Source organism: Ruditapes philippinarum, unplaced genomic scaffold, assembly GCF_026571515.1.
Source record: "Ruditapes philippinarum isolate M1 unplaced genomic scaffold, ASM2657151v2 ctg11063_1_1_1_1, whole genome shotgun sequence".
NCBI classification, from domain to species: domain Eukaryota; kingdom Metazoa; phylum Mollusca; class Bivalvia; order Venerida; family Veneridae; genus Ruditapes; species Ruditapes philippinarum.
Window position 1 is genome coordinate 1 of NW_026860214.1, and position 24670 is coordinate 24670.

A 24670-nucleotide genomic window follows, 5' to 3' on the forward strand; every position below is an offset into this window, starting at 1 on the left:
CCTTATTGCTTATGTAAAAACAAGATGCCAGATGCATGTACATTGCCAATAATAACACAAAATATGAATACATTTCAATACAAAACAGGTAAAAAATTGACAACTTAAATCTAAGAGCATTGTGTCGATACAAGATCTAGTCCTCCATGTCTGCAAAATCAATATCTGAAATGGACCGTTCAGTTTGAACAGCTAATACAATGACATTCTCCAACAACCAACCGAACATTCGAGGTCATGTTTGCGACAGGTACATCTCTAAGAGTGGCATTTTTTGCAATTGCATCTGATAATATTTAAAAGAAAATCTGGAGCAGCGGGTTGTGTAGATTTTGCGGGTACAAGAGTCCTTAGAGAAGTTCCTATCCCCATTCTGTCGGGTCTAATTCATAATTTCAAATCCATGTTTGTGTTTGAAAATATGAAGGTATAGAGTGTTGCGCCGCAGCATCAGACGTAGGCGGAATGCTTTGAACTTGAATAACAGATGAACTTGACATGGTTTTACTTACAAATTTGTGAAATCTCAGTCTGTTCATATTATCTCCCTAGCTCATCATATAATATCCTCATGGCATTTTCACCGCCTGTAATAATTTCTTCTTTGTTTGTTGAAGAATGAAATATTGCAGCATTTTGCCGGAACACTTCATTTTTACACATTATTTTAAGAACTGTCGCAACCAGAGAAAGCGTGCAGGAATGGTAGGTGATAACAAATCTCTATTCCAATCATATTTTGGTGTCTTTTGAATATATATGCCAAACTATTTGGGTTTTCATTGTCTGATCTGAAATATACATTCTTCGAATCTGACGAAAATCCAAAACTGACAACAGTCTGTTTAAAACAACATTTCCCAAAAGATTGTTTCTCTCAGAACATTTGAGTTGTATTGTTTCCTGCATCCTCGGTAACCCAGGCTATTTACCGTATATATGTATCGGTAATAATATTAAATGTAGTATATACGGATGACTCTAATCCAGTTACCTCTCTGGCGTGGGTTCGATCCCCGGGAGATGCTTTGGTAGTTTAGCGCGGAGGAAGGTAGCCTAGTACTGGTGTAACTCTCCAGGAACGATGGTTAGGAAACTACCCGCCTATATGACTGAAATATTGTTGGGAAAAGGCGTAAAATGAAACAAACAAACAAACAAACAAGTATATACGGAATGTGTACCGTGGGTTCCGACGATGTGTTTCCTGAAAATCAAAACTTCTACCAGGATGAACATCTACGTTAACCAGATGCAACTTTAGCAGGCTTACCACAGAACAAGCAATTACACTTAAAAGCAAAATTAGCATGTGATCTTAAAGGTCTTTTAACTTGGTTACACTTAACATTGGAACTATTTGAAATGTTTCTATTGAGAATAAAATCCCTTCTACAGTCTTGATGCACAATTTGGCCTGTAATTGTTCGTATTCTTGTATACTTGAATTCCTCAGATCGCTAGCATGGTTAACAATGTTGCTTCCCTTCTCTTCTCTCTGAGAGTGACAATTGGGACCTATTCTGGATATCCTGCGCACAAAATACGCACGTTGTAGAATCTGAAAGCATATTTTAAATCTACAGATCTGTATATATTATTATTTTGTATATGCATTATTTCACAGTAACAATAGTATTATGTAGTGTAAAATATGAATATACATCATACATGTATATAACTTATGAAATATGTTATTTTATATATGTTTGTGTATTGATTTTCTTACTATTCAGACCAATATCGACACATGGGAACATGATGAATGTATAAACCATCTGACATTGGTAAAAACAAAATATACCTGTTGCCATGTTGATATTCACTTGTAGATCCCGAAATCAGAAATGCACAACGGGTTTCTGAAAAAAAAATTCAGTATAGAAATATTCAGTATGAAATGTGCATTTATTTCAGCCTACCTTAAATAGCCTATGTTATTTCCCTGCATTTAACATACATTAAACCTTTGTCCGAAAACTTGATGGCAAGCATGTGTATATTTACAGAGAAATTGTCATGAGTTTTTATTAATTTAATATACAGTAGTCAGTATAAACCTACCGAAATGCAACGCCCTTCATATCGTTATTTGTTCCATCAGCATGGTTTGGTAATGTGGCTTGTATCATCTATAGAAATAAAAGACATATTTTGTGAGAAATCATGTATGAATTTAGCATATATTTATATTAGCATATTAACTTTGTATTTAAAAGAAACAAGTATATTTTGCATGAACCGATACTCAAATGACATAATCGTTCATTTCATTTTTCCACTTTGATTAATAAAGCGTGACGTCATTTGGCCAGTGCCAATTTGAATATTCGGCATTACTTTCCATAGGTGTTAAATGTAGGCAATAACAAAAAATATCCGTACTATGTTATACATTGTGTACTTTGCATTTTTAAACTTTTAAATCAGTAAGTTATACAATCACAACAGACCGAGGAAGGTGAACATATATGGAATGTATTGTACATTCCGGGCAATCATGTAGTATGAAAGCTCGGGAGCGATTTTGCAAATTTCCTATGAAGAGCTACTGGTGTGGTCCATTTCACATAATAGCATATTTAAAAAAGGACAAGTTAAAACAAACATTGTTCATATATTATAGATAGAAATTGTGCATAGATAATACTTAAAGTATGACTCACCTTGATACAAGAGACAGCTGAACATTAGATAATCATCATATGACCATTGGTGTGTAAATCATGGATGTCCTATCTGAAATTAAGTATTGATTTTATTTATGTACATTTACATGTTTAATAATGCAAAATATATATCTAAATATAAATGTATATATACGTACATGTAAATCTGAATATTGTTTTATATACTGGTTTGGGACCACCAAAACCAGACAACCACCAAACCCGGACGGCCCCCAAAATGCTTTATTTAGTATTTTCTTTGTTCAGTGGTTGTCAGTCAAATTAAGTAAATAAATTTATTTCAAGCTACGTAAATGGTAATATTTTTGTTGTCTATTTCTAGAATGTTGACGTTGAACTTTTGGGGTCAAGAAAGCATTGCCTGACCTCATATACCAGCTATAATCATTTGCAGAGTAAACAATAGAATATTCAAAACTTCAGCATTTGTTGCTGAAATATTGTATATCATGTTAAAAATCTAAAATCAAAACACCCCACGTGATGTACATATCTGTCCGGACCCATGGTACTGTAGTGTAGACAAGTTAGGTAATTTTGATACCCTCCTTGTGGAGCCTAAGATATAAGTGTCAATACAATCAGAAATAAACAAACTAGTTTGTTAGTTAGGAGAAGAACCTAGCTGAACTGTGTCAAATTTTAAGGTCTCTAGGTTAGAAATTATGAAATTTGTACGGTAAATTGTTCAAAAAGTGTTCGTTTGATGGTCCCCGATAGTACAATAAAAATACCTTGTTATAATAAAATAATGCATATTCACGACGTAAATTATGTCCCGTTTTGTCTTCCGTAGATTAAAAAATCGTGAAATTTGTTCATTTCAAAGTAACAATATATGTCGAAAATACAAAGTTTTCATATTAAATATGTCTTATTAACATCGTTTTCTTATAAATATATATATATCGTTTATTTAAATCAAATCTACTAACGTTTACTGCTGATATTGGTTTGCTGTTTATTTCCAAAAATATTTAACATAAAATCGTAGTTATATTTAACTATGGCACTTATTGTGAAAGTAAAAAGGCATAAATGATAAAAGTAAATGTAAAATACACAAAACAAACTTACCTTTGCCATCTAAATGCTATTTTTGATGAATAATTATATTTATGTTTCGACGGAAGTTTCACGAAATCATATGACAAGTTTTCAATGACGCGCGTGCCTACTTAAAATTGTTACGTCATAGGAAAAAAACCGCGTGTATGGTGTACAGTTCGGGTCTTAAAATATAAAGTTAAAATTCGTGAACTTTGAACGCTTGTAAAAAAAGTTGTGCACAGAGTTATATGTGCAACTTTTTTTCTGACATATACATATACCAGACCTATTCAATGAACAAAGATTGAAAACTTTTGCAATTAGTTCTGGGTCATATTTTATTTTTACTAGACTAAATAGGGAAAAATGCGGGTCGTGTTAGAATGTATATTTCTACACTTTTACAACAATTATCTCATATATAATATTGTCATATCCGTGATCGTAAGGGGGAATTCTTTAACAATCGTCTTTTCCGTTGCCTTTTTGTGGCAATTTGGCCACAAAGCTATAAATGTATCTTTCATGTTTGTGTAAAAAGCTATTTTATATGTTTTCCCAGAGACATAGATAACGTCATAGTTATATATATGTCTCTGGATTTCCTAATTTTTTACCTTAAACTAACTCGGAATTATCTAATGTAATACATTCAGAAATGAACTTACACGAATTTAATATTCTATTTATCAAAGACCGTTTAAAGTGAATAAAGAGTCATTTTTCATTGACACGCATATAGTATAACGCTAACATTTACCGCGTCTTTACACTATGTTTGTATAACGCTAATGACGTCACGTCAAAATATAATGCACGGCCATGCAATACCATATTTACGGAGTCGCAAAATCGGCACGGGAGTGTGATAAAAAGCCCTACATGTCTCCTATGAGCCAACTTAACAAAAAGTTGGACAAGCCAAGGCCATTAAACAAACAAAAAATAATACAGTCCTTTCACATCGCAACCCCATATGAGATATATTCCTAAGAATATGGAAGATACCTGGCCAACAACTCAACAAATATAGTCATATGAGCCAACTTCATATTGTCTGCGAAGAATGATATAGAATGGAGTCAAGACCCCCTTTCACTAAAGCAGGTACGTATATATATAGATCTACGTGCCTGACTAAATCTACCATATAAAGGCAAAAAAAGTGTTCTACATCATTTGCTGAATCTTGCTATGTGTTTTTATGTATTTAATATTTCACCAGTTTTGGGATATTCTCATTAGTATAATTATACAAAATTGAAAAAGAAACCAATGTTTGGCTAAAATTTCATTCCAAATTCGCTTGTCAAAACCTGGAAAAAATGCTCGTGCATGTCGGTCGTGCATACGGAAAATATGTGTCAGGTATCAGTCCGAGTTGCATGATCCTATCGATCAGTCAAGCTCGTCATTCATTGTTTCTCCATGATGCATATATATAATGGTCTCATTGGCTTCCCGTGCATAAAAATTGTATCATCACAAAAATCGACTTGTAAACATATTTAGTATCATTCAGTTAATTACTGAATTCAAAATTTATAGGTGATAGTAACATTTAAGGACATGAATGGTGAGATGTCCGGGTCCGTACTTTCATGATCAGTGAGTGAAAGGGCGGATGGACCCTCATTAAGCCTAGAATATTCATACTCATTCTTATATGTTGTTTATAGTAAAATACTACCAGCCCAAGTTAAGAAGATTCAACTATTATATTTTCACGATTTTGGTAAATTTTGATGTTTTATGTATTCGATTAAATTTATAATTGTATATACAATTAACAACAAATCTACATATCGGACCACTGTCTGTCTTTATGTACAAATAAAATGTTTGTGACATAATTATACACTAGTATGGAGCACCTCAAAATACTTGATTAAATTTTTGTCCAATTTGTAAATTGTATGCGTCAGCATTTTAGTGCGACCCCTTTAAATATGGCCGCGCCCATCGCTACATGTTAGTATTTTTTGGTTCTCCCTTTTTTGGATATAAAGAGGTAAGATACTGGCCCGGGACCACCAATCGGACAGTTTTTGAACACCTTTTCCATACAGATTTCATAAGTTTATAGATCTGAAAGTTTGACACAGCTAGGTTCTACTCCATACTACAGTAACGTTTGTTTATTTCTGATTATAGGGTGCATAGAAAACCGGAAAGCACCGGATAGCACCGAAATACCGGAAAGCACTCAAATTTCTCATAAAAACATATGAAAACGTTAATTAATCGGTTTATAAGTGTTACAAATCGATTTATTAGATTAAAATCTTTCAGACAAGTCATTTTTATATTTATATATTGATAATTATTACGAGTATTTAGGAAAATAGATATATCGAGTGCTTTCCGGTCCTGTTAAGATACATGTACATTACCGGATAGCAATATTGTTTATCAAAGTTATACATGAAAACTTTATTTTATTGATTTGAAAGTGTTACCAGTCGATTTATTAGATCAAAATCTTACAGACAAGTCATTTTTATAAAAATATATTGATAATTTTTACGATTATTTCGGAAAATAGATATAACGTGTGCTTTCCGGTCCTGCTAAGGTACATGTACATTACCGCATAGCAATATTGAATATCAAAATAATACATGAAAACTTTATTTTATTGGTTTGAAAGTGTTACCAATCGATTTATTAGATCAAAATCTTTCAGACAACATGTTTTTATAAATATATAATGATAATCATTACGAGTATTTAGGAAAATAAGATATATCGAGTGCTTTCCGGTCCTGCTAAGGTACATGTACTTTACCGGATAGCAATATAGTTTATCAAAGTAATACATGAAAACTTTATTTTATTGATTTGAAAGTGTTACCAATCGATTAAATATATCAAAATTTTCCAGACAACATGTTTTTATAATTGTAATATGATTATTATAACGATTATTTAGGAATGTTAAAGAAATTGAGAATGCTTTCCGGTTTTGTTAAGTATATGTACCGAAAAGCACTCGAATTTTCCCTAAAAAAAACGTACAACCTTCATTGTATTGAATTGAAAACATTACCAAGAGATTTATTAGGAAGAAATCTCTCAGACATTATTTTTTCATAAATAATATTACTAATAAAAAAGTTTAAAATAAATATTAAAATAGATATATCGAATGCTTTCCGGTCCTGCACATTCCATTATTGCTTTCCGGTCCTGTGAAGTAATAGTAATACATCACCGAAAAGCACTGGTCCTCTTACCTCAGACAAACAGATGGTATATAAATATTTAAAATGTATGTACCTTGTCTAATATATTAATATATTTATTTGTTGTAGGCTATATGGAAGACAAGAGGATTCAAAATAGCAGAAAGAGAAGAACAGTAATAGTTTCAGTGATGTTTTATTTTATTTTTGACAATAAACAGTGCAATGAATAAAAATAAACGAAACTAATTACTAAGAACAAAATAAACAGATAAAAAAACAGAACTTAGCAAACATATATACATACATAATTGAAAAATAAGTATGATATTGAAATCAATCAAGCTACACTTCACGCCTTCATATAAAACAGAACTTAGCAAACATATATACATACATAATTGAAAAATAATTATGATATTGAAATCAATCAAGCTACACTTCACGCCTTCATATAAAACAGAACTTAGCAAACATATATACATACATAATTGAAAAATAAGTATGATATTGAAATCAATCAAGCTACACTTCACGCCTCGTTTAATACACGGGCACACGCTGATTGAACGGACACACGCTGATTTAATTATCACATTTAAAGAGGTGTTAATAATACACAATAACTTGATGTATTTAACTGATTGATTATTTATAAACTTTTCGTATTCGTATTCGATTATTTGAGGTATTATATATGATATTGAAAAGTCATTTAAACTTATAATTTAATTGTATTTACAAACAGTGATGTTTTAAAAACAAAATCAACAAATAACTATCTCATTATTATTTACATATAAAACTACAAAATATATATACATAGGCAGACCCCTAGATTTTTTTTTATGTAATATTAATATCAATGCATATTATATTATGGTAAATCCATTTCAGTTCGAGTATGGGCTAGACTATAGCCTGATGAGCATAAATGACATCTTAAGACACACTCGAACCTACTATTGCGGTCGTGATATAAAGTATCTATGAACTGCAACAACCCGAGATAACTCAGGTTGTGGGTTCATAGGTACATACTCCCTTTTCCGCTGAACTCTTGTTAATTTGCAGAATAAATTATTTTTTTTGTAAATGACGGACAGGTCACCGGCATTACCCAAAAGATATAATGTTTTGGGAGAGGTTCCATTATCTGAATTCCAGACGCCACGATCGTCTGAAAAACTTCTTTTTTTGCTACGGGAGCGCTTGTTCAAAAATAATTTTTATATCAAAAGAGTGTGTAGTTAATTGCAATTTCTAATTATCTAATTTAATGTGCATGTAAAGGACAGTGTCTAATTAATGCAACTTTGATGTGCAGGTCGGTACTCTCAATTATCATAATTGTGTACAAATTGATTAAATCATCACCTTTTTGTGCTACAATATACAAGGTCTTTAATCAGCAAGGATTAGCACGTGTGATAAACAATACAACAACTACTGTCCTACACTGATGACCACATTGCTTTTCGGTACACATAGTATGGTAAAAATAAAGACATAACTGAACGAAAATTTATAAGTTTTTCTTTATTTTACATGATATAAAAATATAATAATAAAAAATATGGTTCGATGCTTTGAATAACTTATTGGTACTTTTTACACAGCCTCTTTCTGTCCTTCACACAACCTATAAAATATTAGAAATATGATACATTGATCTATGGTATGAGCAAGATTGAAAAATCGTGTAACTAATCATAATATTTTTAATTGAAATAAGTTCAACTTAATTAATCAATTTATAACACTTTCACATAATTAATATGAAGGATTAGTGTGATTTATATAAATATTCGAGTGCTATTCGGTAAAGTATATGTACTTTAGCATTACCGGAAAGCAATCAATACAACTTTGTAACAACTTTGAAAATCGCGTAATGAAACATAAAATATTTATAAAAACGTCATGATATACAGATCTTCAACTACTAAATAGATTGGTAACACTTTCAAACCAATAAAATAAAGTTTTCATGTATTACTTTGATAAACAATATTGCTATCCGGTAATGTACATGTATCTTAGCAGGACCGGAAAGCACTCGATATATCAGTTTTATATATCTGAGGCCATCGTCGGATACCCACGGTCGAACCATTAACATTTATCTATTGCATGATCTATTGATTGCATGTTATGTGACATGTTTATCAATCATGGGTATCCGACGATGATCTGAGGCCTGTGTCTGTGAAGGAGGGTATCAAAATTACCTAAATTGTCCACACTACAGTACAGTACCATTTATCCGGACTGATATGTCCATGATGCTGATTTAATTCAATAAAAGCTTTAGTGTTTTAAATTTTTATTTTTAACATGATATAAAATATTTCAGCAGCATATAAATTTTTGATATTCAATTATTCACTTAGCAAATGATTATAGCTAGTAATATGAAATTAGGCAAAGCCTATGAACGGGGAAGTCGTTAAAAAATTAGTTTCATTCTTTCCGTTTTAAAGGTGCCATTCGGTATTTAATGCATCGCTTCCGTTTTCACTCGGAACACTCGACAATTATTATTAATCCGAAAAGTTGAGATTTGTTCCTTTATCGGAATACCCCGCCTATTATCATTGCGTTACATTGTAAATGGCGGCGCCCGACTAGAACTGACACTGAAAATTTGAAAATTTCATTGATAGGTATAGAATTCTATATATTTTTTAATTGTTTTTTATTTGATTTTCTTTTAAATATACACGTGTAGTCTATAGCCGGCCAAGCCAAAGCCCGGGCCCGCTTCGCAGTCCCGGCCTTTGACTTCCCCGTATAAGCAGGCCTTTCCCCAGGCGCTTTTAGCACCGCGCTCCGCTGTGCCTTAATCTCCAAATCAATCTTACCGCTGTGCCATAAAAGTCACCGCGGCGCTTAATTTTTCCGATCCTTGTTTACAATTTCTTATAGCACTTGCAGAGTCGGACTCGATGATTAATCAATTAACAACAGCGGTCATCAACTAGACAGTGTGATAACAGATTAACAGTTTGTTTATAGGGTGCAATTAATAATCAGTCTGTGCGAAAATCTGTCACGGTCTGTCTGAATAAAAATCAAATTATCCGAGATAAATTTCGTTACAGTCAGTCCTTATGTTTGAATAAAATTTCAAGAAGCTAAAAATTTCAATGAGCTGTTTGATAAAAAGTTCCCGGTGACCCAAAGAAATTTTTAAAGAACCTGTCTCTTCAAAAAGTTACATTTTAAGCAACAGTAAATTTGCACCCGATAAAGGTACATCGATCGATAATTTATCGGCGCTAAGCGAAAATGCCCGTTAGCAAAGGATACCTACTTTACAAAATACCATATAGCTTTTCCATTTATTATCCGATTTTTGAAATTTAAAGTTTATTTTCAAGAAAAATGCTTGTTTAATTCAAATATCTAATTTATTTTTTAAAGATACAGACTATATTTCTGCAACGACAATTAAGAAATTAACTTGACGAAATCCGCGGTAAATTTACATTTTTTTATATAAAAAGCATATATATGAAATTTATTATTACGGTAACATAATAAATTCAATTTCAAAATAAAAAAGAAGCCGATGGAAGTTATTCACAGTTGATCAAAGATGCAATATTTAAGATTTATTTGGTTATGTAGTCAAATTAATTGACGCACAATTGTTTTACGGGTAATGTATTGCGGGCTTTACAATTCGCTCAACACGTAAAGTAAATTTATTCATTTTTTTAAATACAAAATATTGCTGATATTGTCAATACATGTATTGCCATTTTCATAGGATATCTAAAATTTCTTCATCATTTATATCATTATTATTTTTTTGTAAATCTGTTTTCAAATGTCGGTGCAGTAAAGTAGACAATCATCGTAACAGTAAAGTACTTACTCTCGTGTGGCTGTCTCGATTCCGGCCTTTTTAATGTCACTCGTATATTTTAATTATTTCACTCGAATATTTTAATTATTCTTTTTATTTGAATGCCTGTAGAAAGATATTTCTGATATTTTTAATTTTACGCTAAAAACAATAAAAATCTTGACAGTTTTATTCGAAATAAAAGTAACTTTTGATTTATTTTTTACACATCGCTTAAATTTCTGTGAAGTTTAACTACTTTTGAAGGGGGTTAATTACCAGGTAACAAGTGATAATTGAAAAACTTTGATTATACGGTAAATTAAAGCTGTGAAAGACCCTAATATGAATGCAGCAGATGATAAAAAGCTAGCTAATTGATAATTAAGTTACCTCAAACGTATATTTGTGTCTTATTTACAATATCCCCTGTAAGTTTTATTTGATTTACAATATTCCCTTTAGAAACATTTTGTTTGATTTACAATATTCCCTTATATGTCCTGTTTGATTTACAATATCCCCTATACGTTTGTTTGATTTACAATATTCCCTTAACGTTTTGTTTGATTTACAATATTCCCTTAACGTTTTGTTTGATTTACCATTTCCCCTATATGTCCTGTTTGATTTACAATATCCCCTATACGTTTTGTTTGATTTACAATTTCCTCTATATGTTATGTTTGATTTACAATATCCTCTATATGTTTTGTTTGATTTACAATATCCCGTCCATTCTTGTTATCACCATTACATTTATGATAGTAATATTCATCATTAAAACTGATGTAAATTGATAGAATTTGGATAATTATTATGAATTAAAGAACTTTTCTTCGAAATTAATTGCATTTAAAAGTTAGTTTCAGAAACTGTTGAACCTAAAAAAAAATAAAAAAATGTTGTGTTGATGTAATGTTGTGTTGATGTAAATCAAATGCTGAAATAAACTTTATTGAGCAACTAGTACTTCATTCAATATCATCATAACACATTTGTTTATTTTCCGTGCCATATACATGTACATTTTATATGTATGTATATATAAAGGTGTACATGTGTATTTTGTGAAATAAAATAAGAAAAAAAATCCAATGATATAACTCGATTTGATGATCACTTCTCCCTAAATTTCAAAACTTCTCCCTATTTTTCCTGAAGGGAGAAGTCACTTCTCCCTAAATTTTCTGTCCAAGGTTGTCCCTGTACGATGCATATTGAAATAGCTGATAAATAACAATCTTCAAATAATCAAAAAATATTTAATCTGATATAATAATAAACAACAACTAAAAAAGTGAACGTTTTTTTGCAGGAAACAGAAAAATTTCATTTGTCACATATTTTGCAATGCCGCTTTTTATAATTAAAAAAAGGTAACCACAATGAAGCTATGTTTTGTCAAAATGTGTGTAATAACACTTAAAATGCAGTTCATGAATTAAAATTATTAAAGGTATTGTTTAAATTAGTTGAGATGGAGATATTTGCCAGTATCACATACTTATGGGAGTGGGTTGGGGTGGAGTGAATTGGGAAGAAAACAGCATAATGGTCTGAAGATGTAGGGTATTAGAAATTATATATCAGATATTTTTTTGTGACTTCCTCACCGCTTATTCTGTTTATTCATCATATACATCAATTGCATAAATGCAGCAAAGATGGCTTAAGATTATTATTATTTGGGACTCCTAGTTGTTCTGGCTTGGGAGTGTCAGGACTCCTATTTTGAAAATCCTAGTGAGACCCCTCCCTGTAAGACTGTTTTGTTTCTACATTGATCATCATTGATGTTCACACTAATATAAGAAAGACTTTCAGTTTTGAACAGTTAAGAGTGACTGTGAAGACGGACAGTTAATGTATATATTGTTTATAAAATGATTTTTTTCATTGTGTTGTTTTCTTAATTTTATGATTATAGTGAAATAAATTGTTAAAATGTTACATTTATCTGGTATCTTTTTTGTTTATGAAGACTCTTAAATATAGTAGATTTTGATGTTGCAAACATAAAAATAGCAAAAATTTTTGAACATGGGAAGAGGTTCCTACCCCCTCCCACCCCCACCCCCATTTTCACGAAAACTTGCCCCTGTGCCTGGCAAAATTCCTGGGAAAAGGCCTGATAAGAGGTCAGGTATTGCACTCTAGACGTCAAAATTTTCAATGTCAACGTTTTTGAAAAAGACATTAAAATATTATACTTGTGCCTCATATTTCCGTGGTACCCATATTTCCAAGGTATTATAGGCATAAACAGTCTAAAGTGCCTCCTAGACTTTGTGAACCTGCCATTAGTTTTACTTTTACTATTTTATTGTAGTTTTATCGAAATGTTACATATACACCTGAAAAAAATATTTTATTCAAATTATGAGCAAAGTAATTTATTTCACCATTTTACTTTTAGATTTCATACCTTTTAAAAAAATCTTCTTTTAGATATTTGATAATGCCAAAGAGAAAATCCCCTCATTCAGACGAGGCCAGGCATAGGTGTACTAAATAATAAAGAGTACAATTGGTTTTGCTTTTGAAACTGTTAAAATGTAATTGCCTGAACACAACTTTACTCACTAGGCAGCAGATGGGTATTTATTACAATGTTGTATACATAATTGCTTACATGGAATAAACTATGATGCAATTGACATGTCTATCCTACAATATTCAATGTGTTTTCCAGAATTTTATCCTTTTAATTTTTGTTGTCTGTGTTAAACAGTTAAGTACCAGTAAGAAACAGTAAGGAAATATGAGGCACCAGGGCTGCGTTTCATGGAGAGTCCTAAGTCTTACCGGTAAGTTTGTCTTAAGATAAAAATTGTGACAATTTTCAAAGAAAGTCTTAAAAAAGGTCCTAACTTATGACTCCTATACTTATGACCAAAAACAGTCCTAAGTCTAGGAGACTGAGTGTTTTAAAGGTATCTTAAGATTGTCCTAAGTTAAAACCACTCCAAAATCAAACAACTTTTTGTTGAATTTTGTTTTGAAAACTATCTAGAATGATAGATAATGGTCTAAATAAGAAAATAAATCCGAGCACCAATATCTTTAATTCATTCATTAACGCTGTACAGATGTTTAAAGAGTTGTTTACATGACGTCACAATGTAGCTCCAAATAGCAAAACAAGACGCATATATAAATTATAATAATTATTACTGCGCCCTGTACAATTGCAGTTGCGTAGCAAGCAAGGGGGTTCGTAACCATTTTTTTTTACTATGAAATTAAATATAGGTTATTTTATCGTTTTTCGTGAAATATGGTATAATTATTTTCACTCAACATGATAAGAGGGCAATACATTACTTTTTATACTTGCTATAATCAATTACACAGTAAATCCAATCCGGGATTATGTGTGTGCCATTGTATTTTGTAACTTTTTTCAGGAGAGCGAATTGGTCGTAAGTCTTAAGTTTAATACAAAAGATAGTACAGTTACTTGAAACGGTCTTAAGTGCAAAAAGTTGGTCATAAGTCCTAGGCATTAGGATTAACTTAGGACTCTCCATGAAACGCAGGCCAGTATACCATCTATGAAAATGATTTTAACCTTTTCCCTGATATAGACGTGTTTCAACGGCTGTTTGCCCCCCCCTTTTTTGAGGCCTCAAACAGTGAAAAAATGCCTTATTTAGGACCCAAACACTGTTTTTCGTTTGAGAAATGTTGTAAAAAAAAGTGACAACTCTTTCTGCTCCACCCCCCATCCAAATGTTACATCAGGGGGTTGCCAGAAGGGGGATGTTTGGGGGGTTTGAAGGGGGCGGTAATCCCCCTCATCGCCAAGAAAATTTTTGACATTTGACAGGCTAAAAATGGCAATAGGTCCATTTTAGGGTAACTAGTAACCGACACTGAAAAGCCTTTTACTCTATCTGAATTCATCGAGAAGTTGCAGGCCTTTGGGAAAAAAAACAATGCAAAATAGTGATTTTTGGCAATTTTGAGACGTCCCCCGTTGCACTGGTAACAGGAAATTTACATTTGAGCATGCTGTTACAGAGGCTATGGTCTAGTCAACATTTGTGCCAAGTTTCATCAGTATTGAAGCATTTTTCATAGATTCATAGCAGTTGGAACTTGTTACAGGAGGCTTTTCAATGAAAACGGCCAATTTTCGCAATATGCTCATGGGGTAAAAGGTTAAATATATTAACTATACTAGAACGCTTATAACGGAAGATTATCCCAATACAGCATTGCAATATACAGTAAACGATGACGCTAATCCTTTGACTGGTAAATCTATGTGCCCTTCCGGCAATAATTTTGATCAATTAAAAGATTAATTGTTTACCCTCTGTGGTTTCTTGAGGGAAGGTTAACAATTGGTGTGAAAATTACCACTAAACATGAGGTTATGAAGTCTACATGATTGAGGGAATGTTTTAGGTATTTTTACCAAAAGGACATGGCTAATTGTCGTTTAAGAGTGTAGGACAAAAGCCCTCATTTTACTGTCATTTTACTTCGACACATCAAAATCGACTTATCAAAGTTTGACTCATAGAAGTTCTACTGTAGTAAATAGTGAAATAGGTGGTTGGTACTTGTATACTTCATAATAAACAATTTCAGGCTACAAATCCATAGAAATATCTCACTCTGTACTTTAATCATATCTTTAATATCAATCATTTACGCTGTACAGACATTTAAAGTGTTGTTTTAATATGTGACGTCACAATGTAGCGATAAACAGCGCGTGCAAAAACAATCAAAGCAAGAGTGCTAATTCAATGTCACAAACCAGTTAAATTTCACATTTATTTCACTATATTCATTTATTAACACTACAATACAGAAGGGGTGACAGTGATTGTATGGTCTTGTTTTGAATACATTACCTAATTAGTGAAGAGTTTCTGGGACAAATAATGTGAGAAATTTTTTTCTTATTTCAAAGTTGATACCATTTAGTTACTAACATGATGATACTGAACAATAAATGTGACTGCGCATGTGTACCTTTTATACCTTACATATTTTGCATTTTCTATATTTCTGAAATCAGTTTAGAAGGGATTTTTTTGTGCTTTGAAAATAGGTTTGTTTGGTGCTTTCATTTGTTTATCTTATTCAATATAAGTGGAAAAGTTTGTGCAGAAACTTACCATTGAAGCTCTGTTTAACCACAATAATTGGAATATGGTTATATTGTGTCACCAATATAACGGAAAAGAAATGAAGTTATGGACAATGCTCACATGTCAAAGGAAACTCGAAATATACGTCATCATAGAGGTACTAGTAAAAGACAAAGAGCAGATGAAACTACTGTTTTTGATTCTGATTTTACTGATACAGATTCATGTGAATAATGTTTTTGTTCCTCATGTGTTACTGTGAAAGAGTAGACCTGAATGGAAAAAAGGTCAGGGCCAAAACCTACTCATAAAATTTCAATAAAAAAACAGATACAAACAGTTTTGTTCAATTCTGTAAAGACAAAATGTTTGGTGTAAAAGGAAGTAATTAAGAAACAATGCATTTCTCCATTGAAAAAATGATAAAAGAACTGTTCTTGTTCAACTAGACAAAATGTTATGCAAAACTGTTTTAAATTAACTTAACTTAAATTAACAATTTTGCATTACATTTTGCTATTGATTACCATATTTTGTAAGGAAACTGTATCCTAATCCACTAGTACAACCCTACACTGGACACTATTTATGACCTTAGGTGATGAAATTGAGAATTACTACTAGTATTTATAACGTGAATATAATGTGTCTGTGAAATTGATAAACTTACAATAGTGAGAAACACAAGTCAGGGATTTTTTTTGGCTTATTTCATAGCCGATATTCGGTCATATTCCCAATTGAAAACAGTATATTATTTTCCCAATCCACAGTAAAAAATTCCCAATTGAAAGTTACAAAATAAAAATATTAATATTCAATAACAAATTCTAAAATCTTTGTTTCTTCAATGTTATGGTGCTTAAATGTTTGAAGTTGTCCTAGACAGTGATTCTTTGCATTCATTTAATTACTGCCAAATTAAATTAAAGTCATGCTTTTTTCCCCAATTTTCAACAAATCAACGCTGAATTCCCAATTCCATGGGCATGGGTCATGTTCCCAAAATCCTGGAAAAAAAACCCTGCAAGCCAAGAGTTTTATCATTTCTGTATATTTTCATTGTGAAATGTAATAATTGATGTACTTATATTCTCATGTGATCACATTGCTATGTTTAATCAAAGCACAGATGGCGCTGAATTTGTTTGGGTCTCAGAATGCCAGAAAGGTGAAGGTTGTGAGATTATAAACCAATTTGTTTTTGTATAGTGCCACCAATGCTTTCCAGTGTTTTAACTGTAGTAAATTGGCTATAAGACTAATTGCAACACTGATAGTCAATTCAATGTTTATTTGACTTAAAAAAAAATGAGTTGCCTCAACTGGGATTTGAACTCCAGACCTCTCGATTCATACGAGCGTGCAAACCCCTCGGCCACGGTGAAGTTATATGTTAACGGCTTGAAGAAAACCATATTATTCTAAATTAGGGTTTGTAACTCTTATTATTTCGACACTAAACCTGTTGTTTAACACAGATGTAAATAATCATGGAGCTTACTGTAAGCATGTATATCTATAAGGAATGAATCAATATTAGAAATCTTCGACCATTCGGGAACTACTTTGCTTGAAAATTAATGCGCCTCTCATTTGACAATCTTTACGCATTGATCTCCCCTGAATTTTTTGGCGTTAGTGTACATATAAAGGGAAGTAACCGCTTCAAAAAAGTGGACTACTTTAAGCATTTGCAATTAACAGCATTAGGCTCTGAAATTTCGCTACCATTATTTGTTTGGTCTGACGACCCAAACAAATAAAAACAATGTGGTCATGTGGTTACTTACATAATAAACTCCTCCCCATAGTTTCAATTTTAATTTCTGTTATCATTTGTTATTAAGTTATAAGAACCAATTTCTTCATACATTTTGCAATTTGTTATCAAGATTGACAGATTAATCATTTGGGTTCATTGAACTGAATACAGTTTGAAAGTTCAAGGGAAACCACCCACCAGCCATTACCTTCCATTTATACCTAGGTTGGGTCCGTAAACCAAACTAATTTTTGCTGATTTTTTTATTTACAGATATAACTTAGATTTAATGGTTACAAATAGACAACATTGATCAACTGGAAAAAAATTGCTGAAGTAATTTTAACTTGGAAAGATGATGATCTCTATGTCATGTGAGGTTAATTTTAGGTAAGATATAAGTTACATGAATCTTCAGTGAAGAGTATATTAAAGATAGTTATTGTTTTATTTCAAAACTATAATTATTGATTAGTTCCGTAAAGAATTATCAAATTTATTTAGTAATATATGTAATACAAACTATTGTAATTGGATGAAATTATCATAATACACATGTACAAAATGCATGACTTTTGTCTATCTTTAATACTGTAGAGATGCAACAATATGGACATATCCTAGTACATTTTATATTGCTATTTTGTATGGTGGTATAGAACTCTCATACTGTGATATTTCCTTTAACGTATGTCACAGTTTTATGTATTTTGACTTTTTCAAGACTTGAAAATAGCTTTATCAATTGCCAATGTATGTTGTATAATCAGAGCAGATGATACCAAGTATTTTATTATTCTCAAAAGAAACTTAGGGGCATATGATTTTATGGCATTATCTGTCTGTCTGTCTGTCTGTTGCTTTCCACAGTAAAACTTTTAATGGATTCTGATGATTGTGTTCAGTTAAGAATGAGATATTTAAATGAAACTTGGTGTTCACAAGCTGATGTGAAGACATTGCTTTGCATTTCTTTTGGGGCTCCTAGGGTTAAGGTCAAGGTCATCACTGTTACTAAAGATAGAAAATCAGTTTCCAGTTTTGGTATGAAATACAGTTGACTCTCAATAAGTCAAAATCGCTTTACTCAAAATTCTGCGTTAGTCGAAGAATTTCTAAAGTCCCGTCAAATTTCCTTCTTTATCTTTGTGTTTTAACTCCGCTTAGGTCAAATTTTGACTTATGGAGACTCCTGTTTAGTCGAAAAGAAAATTTGGTCCCGTCAATTAAAGTCCAACATATTTTCATCTCAATTAGTCGAAGTGTGAAAACAGCCGACTGATCAAAGGTCGGCGAAATCAAGGTGAGATGTTGTCACTCGTGATTCACACGTTTCATTATTATTTTAATTGCCGGTCATCATGTATTATTAACATGTCGTAAAAGTGGCTTTAATCGGTTTCAGGACTTAATTGGTTTTAACAGTTTTATAACTAAAGCAAACTATTCTTACACATTTCTTTAAGAAAGTTGACTCGTGCCAGTCTGACAGGTGTTAGTCAAATAACAGCCTAGGTATTGATTTGTGTTATCAACGCAAATGACATTTGTGTAATTAATGTTCCGTCATATTGCATACATTAATATATACTTCTGGTTTACGATATTTGTTACTTTCGTTTTCGTCCGATGATCAATTCACTTCAAATATTAGACAAATTGTTGTTGAAATAAATGTGTTATTTTGCATTTATTCTAATGAACTGTCATGAGTGCTTATTAAATACATGTGCTTTTCTGATGAATACTAACAAACTTGCATTTCTGTCATTGCTACGAATGATTGTGTTTATGTTTCACTATTAATATACATGTATTAAATTTTGAATAATTTATTTTTGTTCAATTATAAGTTGTAGTTGTAGGTGATTTACCGTCATTTCAACGGTTAAATATTGCAGCATAGCCACTATCAACAATAACAAACCTACTTCTTGGCACATTCAATCAGACACATGTATATACATTAACGAATGTCAACGTAATGGCGGCATGTTGCAAGCTTATGTGAAAACCTCCCTTGGGATTTCTTTAAAGCCCCCCTAGGGTCAAGGTCACTGAAATTTTGTTTCTGGTCAACAACTAGAGTGAGGAATGAGATATTTCAGTGAAACTTGGTGTGTTGCAAGATTATGTAAAGAAAATTTTGTTCTTGGTCAATAACTAGAGTTTTATGCTAGTGTTTACTACTACTTCACTGACATGTGAAATTTGTTTTTTGATTCCTACTCACAAAAGACCGTTACAGACCATATAAAGTTGTATTTGAATTCCTTAAACATTGCAATGTTCCGTGCAAGTAGAATTTTCAAAGACTAAAAGATGGAAATGTGTTTATTTTATATATTTACCTACCTTGTTAAGCTAAAAATCTATTTTATCTGAATCAGCCGGTGCCAATAAATCCAAATCAGTTCAGGGACGGGAAAATATTCCAAATCAGCCCGAAACCATTATGCACCGTTTGCATGCAACATCATTTTTCATTAAACACTGCACATACTTATTTGGGAGCATAATAGGGGGTCACAGTCCAAGGCCCATAATTCTATCATGGGTTTTGACAAAATTATGGCCCTTTTTGAACTTAAAAAACTTAAATAAAGGAATAGTCTCTGTCCTTCCATTTGTCCGTCCGTCCTTCTGTCCCACATTTTTGTCCAGAGCATATCTCAACAAGAGCACCGCTAGGCGGAGCATTATATGCCTGAAAGTATTTTTTCTTTTAGTAAGGATGAAGCATTTGTAAGACATGGGAATTAAATACAGTAATACCTCCTTCAAAAAGCAATCCTCCTTTATAGCTGAAAACCTTCATGTATATATACAGTTGCTGTTTTCAAAGCACCACCATCAAGTTGTTATCTTGTAAGTAAAAATGCTAGAAGGGATGAACGAAAAGACGTCAGGGGTATAAAGCTGTTAATCCTACAAAATTTTACAGCTGTAGGTTGATTAATAATTGAGTTATTGAGCGAAAACTGTTTCCAGTTTTAAGAAGATAGTGACCTTGATTTTTGACCCCAAAATCAATAGGGGTCTTCTACCTTATATGGACAATCATCTTATGAAGTTTGAATACAGTGGGCCAAATGGAACTTAAGTTATGCTCCATTTTCAGTATTAAGGTAATAGTGACTTTGACCTTGTGACCCCAAAATCAATATTCTGTTGGGCATATAAAAAGTATTTGAGGTATCAACTTGAAACTTCATAGGTGGATGGATTATATTGAGGAGGAGTGCAGTGCACAAGAATGATAACTCTATCCTGCATAATTTTTCAGTTATTGCCCTTTGTTATTTTTCAAACTTAATTTTGTCCAGAGCTTAACTCAAAAAGCCTTTGAGATATCAACATGAAATGGGTCATTGATTTTCCTTATATGTATATAGTAAAAACTTAAAAAATCTTCTTGTGACAATCCAAAAGCACTATAGATTAGATATTTGGCATGAAACATCTTCTAGTGGATGTCTACCAAGTTTGTTCAAATAATTGCCCTAGGGTCAAAATTGGCCCGGCCCCAGGGGTCATTGAGTTTCCTTATAATTTTATGTTTAAACTAAAAACTAAAAAAAAATTCAAAAGAGCTACAGCTTAGATGTTTGGCATTCACCATCTTCTAGTGGATGTCTACCAAGTTTGTTCAAATAAAAGCCCTGGGGTCAAAATTGGAGGGGGTCATTGATTTTCCTTATATATACATGTATATAGTAAAAACCTTAAAAAATCTTCTTGTGAAAATCCAAAAGAGGTAGAGCTTAGATATTTTGCATGAAATATGTTATAGTGTATGTCTACCATGTTTGTTATCCCCCGCCGAAAAATTTCGGCGGAGGATATAGAAATAGTCTCCGTCCGACCTTCCGTCCTTCCGTCCGTCCGTCCGTCCGACATTTTTGTCCGGAGCATATCTCTAAAAGTATTTGAGGTATCAACTTGAAACTTCATAGGTGGATAGACCTCATTGAGGAGGAGTGCAGTGCACAAGAATGATAACTCTACCTTGAATGATTTTTGAGTTATTGCCCTTTGTTATTTTTCAAAATTGATTTTTGTCCAGAGCATAACTCCAAAAGCTTATGAGATATTAACATGAAACTTCATAGGTGCATAGATCTCACTCAGGAGGTGTGCAGTGTACAAGAATGATAACTCTACCTTTCATAATTTTTGAGTTATTGCCCTTTGTTATTTTTCATACCTAATTTTTCACCTGAGTGGAGCATAACTCAAAAAGTGTTTGAGATATCAACATGAAATGTCATAGGTGGATAGATCTTATTGAGGAGGAATGTTGTGTGCAAGAATGATAACTCTTCCCTATACAATTTTTGAGTTATTGCCCTTTGTTTTTTTTATGTTATTTTGTCCAGAGCTTATCTCAAAAAGTATTTGAGGTATCAACTTGAAACTTCAAAGGTGGATGGATCTCATTGAGGAGGAGTGCAGTGCTTAAGAATGATAACTCTACCCTTTATTATTTTTGAGTTATTGCCCTTTGTTCTTTTTCATACTTAATTTTTCAATTCAATTTTTTTCTCAAAAAGTATTTGAGGTATCAACTTGAAACTTCATAGGTGGATGGATCTCATTGAGGAGGAGTGCAGTGCTTAAGAATGATAACTCTACCCTTTATTATTTTTGAGTTATTGCCCTTTGTTCTTTTTCATACTTAATTTTTCAATTCAATTTTTTTCTCAAAAAGTATTTGAGGTATCAACTTGAAACTTCATAGGTGGATAGATTTTACTGAGGAGGGATGCAGCACACAAGAATGATAACCTACCCTGCATTATTTTTCAGTAATTGCCCTTTGTTATTTTCAGCCATCAGTATTCACATAGGTTTCAAATCTGTAATCATTATAGCCATCAGTTTTCATTACCAAAAGACATCTTAAAATGGAATTATTCCGCTCTACTACATATACATTCTTCCAATGAGCAAACACATTCGGCGGGGGATGGCCATGTTGACATGGCTCTTGTTCAAATAAAAACCCTAGGGTCAAAATTGGCTCCACCCCATGGGAACGAGGTAGACAATTCAGTCCCAAGCCAGGTTAAATGTTTGTTTTCCTTCTCTTTTTCCATCATCTTTTTATTAGCTCACCTCTCACAGTGACAGGCTGAACTGTCAGATGGCTGCCAGAGCTAAAATTAGAAAACAACATCTAAACAACCTCTCAGCCAGTGGTTCAATTTTGAAATAATTTTACACAAAAGTTTTCTTGGTGACAGTGTACAAAAATTGTTCAGATTAAGCTGTCCCTTGTTGTCCCCCGCCTTTTTGAAGAAAAAGGGGGATATAGAATCAGTACACACCCAGAGGTACTTGTGTGACTTGGAGAACAATGGGTAAAAGTAAATTCTCTTTGATCCTATTCATTCCGTTTTTACTTGTGTGCCTTTTTTTAAGCCTTGTGTGACTAAAAATGGCTAAAAAGATCAAAGGAAAAGTCACATAAGTACCATTTTGTAAGTCTGTCCGTCCATTAGCAATTTGGTTTCCCGAGCATAACTTAAGTTCCATTTGGCCCACAATATTCAAACTTCATAGGATGATTTTCCATACTGGGTAAAAGACCGCTATTGAATTTGGGAATACAAGGTCAAAGGTCAAGGTCACTATTACCTTAAAACTGAAAACAGTTTCCGCTCAATAACTTAAGTAACTAATCAACCTACAGCTGTAAATTTTATAGGATGAACAGCCATTTCCAATACATGACCCCTATTGATTTTAGAGTCATAAGGTCAAAGGTCAGGGTGACAATGATCTTTAAACTGAAAAATTGTTGTTTCTGGAGCATAACTTAAGTTTCATTTGCCCCACAGTGTTCAAACTTCATAGGATGATTGTCAATATTGGGTGGAAGACCCCTTTTGATTTGGGGTCTAAAGGTCAAATGTCAAGGTCACTATTACCTTAAAATTGAAAACAGTTTTCCACTCAATATCTTAAGTATTAATCAAGCTACAGCTGTAAAATTTTTATAGGATGACCTTCACACTGAAAATTGTGATTTCTGGAGCATAACACAAGTTCCATTTGGCTTACTGAGTGTTCCAACATCATAGGATGATTGCCTATATTGAATAAAAGATCCATTTCTATATTGGGGTCACAAGGTCAAAGGTCAATATCAAATGACCTTAATATTGTTAACAGTTTTACAATTGTCAAACTTCATAGGATGATCACTTATATAGAGTACATTAATTATATGCCCAAAGAAATTTGCTTATAAGATTGTATTATGTTATACCCCTGGCGTCTTTCTGTTCATCCGTCATAGCATTTTTACTTACAAGATTATTAGATAATTACTTGATAGTGGTGCTTTGGAGACAGCAACTGTATATATATGAAGGTTCTTCAGCTATTAAGAAGGATTGCTTTTTGAAGGAGGTAATACTTTATTTAATTCCCATGTCTTACAAATGCTTCATCCTTACTAAAAAAAACTTTCGGGCATATAATGCTCCCCCTAGCGGTGCTCTTGTTTTTCATACTTTTTTGTCCGGAGCTTATCTCAAAAAAGTATTACAGGTATAAACTTTAAACTTCAAAGGTGGATAGATCATATTGAGGAGAAGTGCAGTGGACAAGAATGATATCTCTGCTCTATCCTGCAAAATTTTTCAGTTATTGCCCTTGTTATTTTTCATATTTAACTCAAAAAGTCTTTGAGATGTCAACTTGAACTTCATAGGTGGAAAGATCATATTGAGGACGAATGCTGAGCACAAGAATGATAACTGTAACCTTTATAATTTTGAGTTATTGCCCTTTGTTATTTTTCTTTTTTTTTGTTTGGAGCTTATCTCAAAAATAGTTAGAGGTATCAACTTGAAACTTCATAGGTGATAGATCTCATTTAGGAGGAGTGCAGCACACAAGAATGATAATCTACCCTGCATTATTTTTCAGTTATTGCGCATTGTTATTTTCAGCCATCAGTATTCACATAGGTTTTAAATCTGTAATCACTTCAGCTATCAGTAGGT

General features: G+C 32.5%; 1 protein-coding gene and 1 long non-coding RNA gene across 3 annotated transcripts in view; one reads left to right on the forward strand and one right to left on the reverse strand.

The window, feature by feature from the left end:
- Window positions 1-603: 603 nt before the first annotated feature.
- LOC132759269 (uncharacterized) lies at window positions 604-4092 on the reverse strand. The gene is made up of 5 exons (XR_009629685.1): window positions 3768-4092; window positions 2667-2739; window positions 2065-2132; window positions 1805-1862; window positions 604-1561 (listed from the first exon to the last, which is right to left on the reverse strand). It is a non-coding gene; the product is annotated as an uncharacterized LOC132759269 (long non-coding RNA).
- Window positions 4093-5666: 1574 nt separating this feature from the next.
- The window catches only part of LOC132759267 (glycerophosphocholine phosphodiesterase GPCPD1-like), an 82848-nt gene continuing 63844 nt past the window's right edge, over window positions 5667-24670 (forward strand). The window contains exons 1-2 of one of the 2 annotated variants that reach the window (XM_060751009.1): window positions 5667-5751; window positions 17928-18044. In XM_060751009.1, coding sequence (XP_060606992.1) covers window positions 18010-18044 — 35 coding nt within the window. In that variant the 5' untranslated portion in view covers window positions 5667-5751; window positions 17928-18009. The remainder of the gene's footprint in view (window positions 5752-17927; window positions 18045-24670) is intronic. The other variant, XM_060751008.1, reaches the window with a different exon arrangement.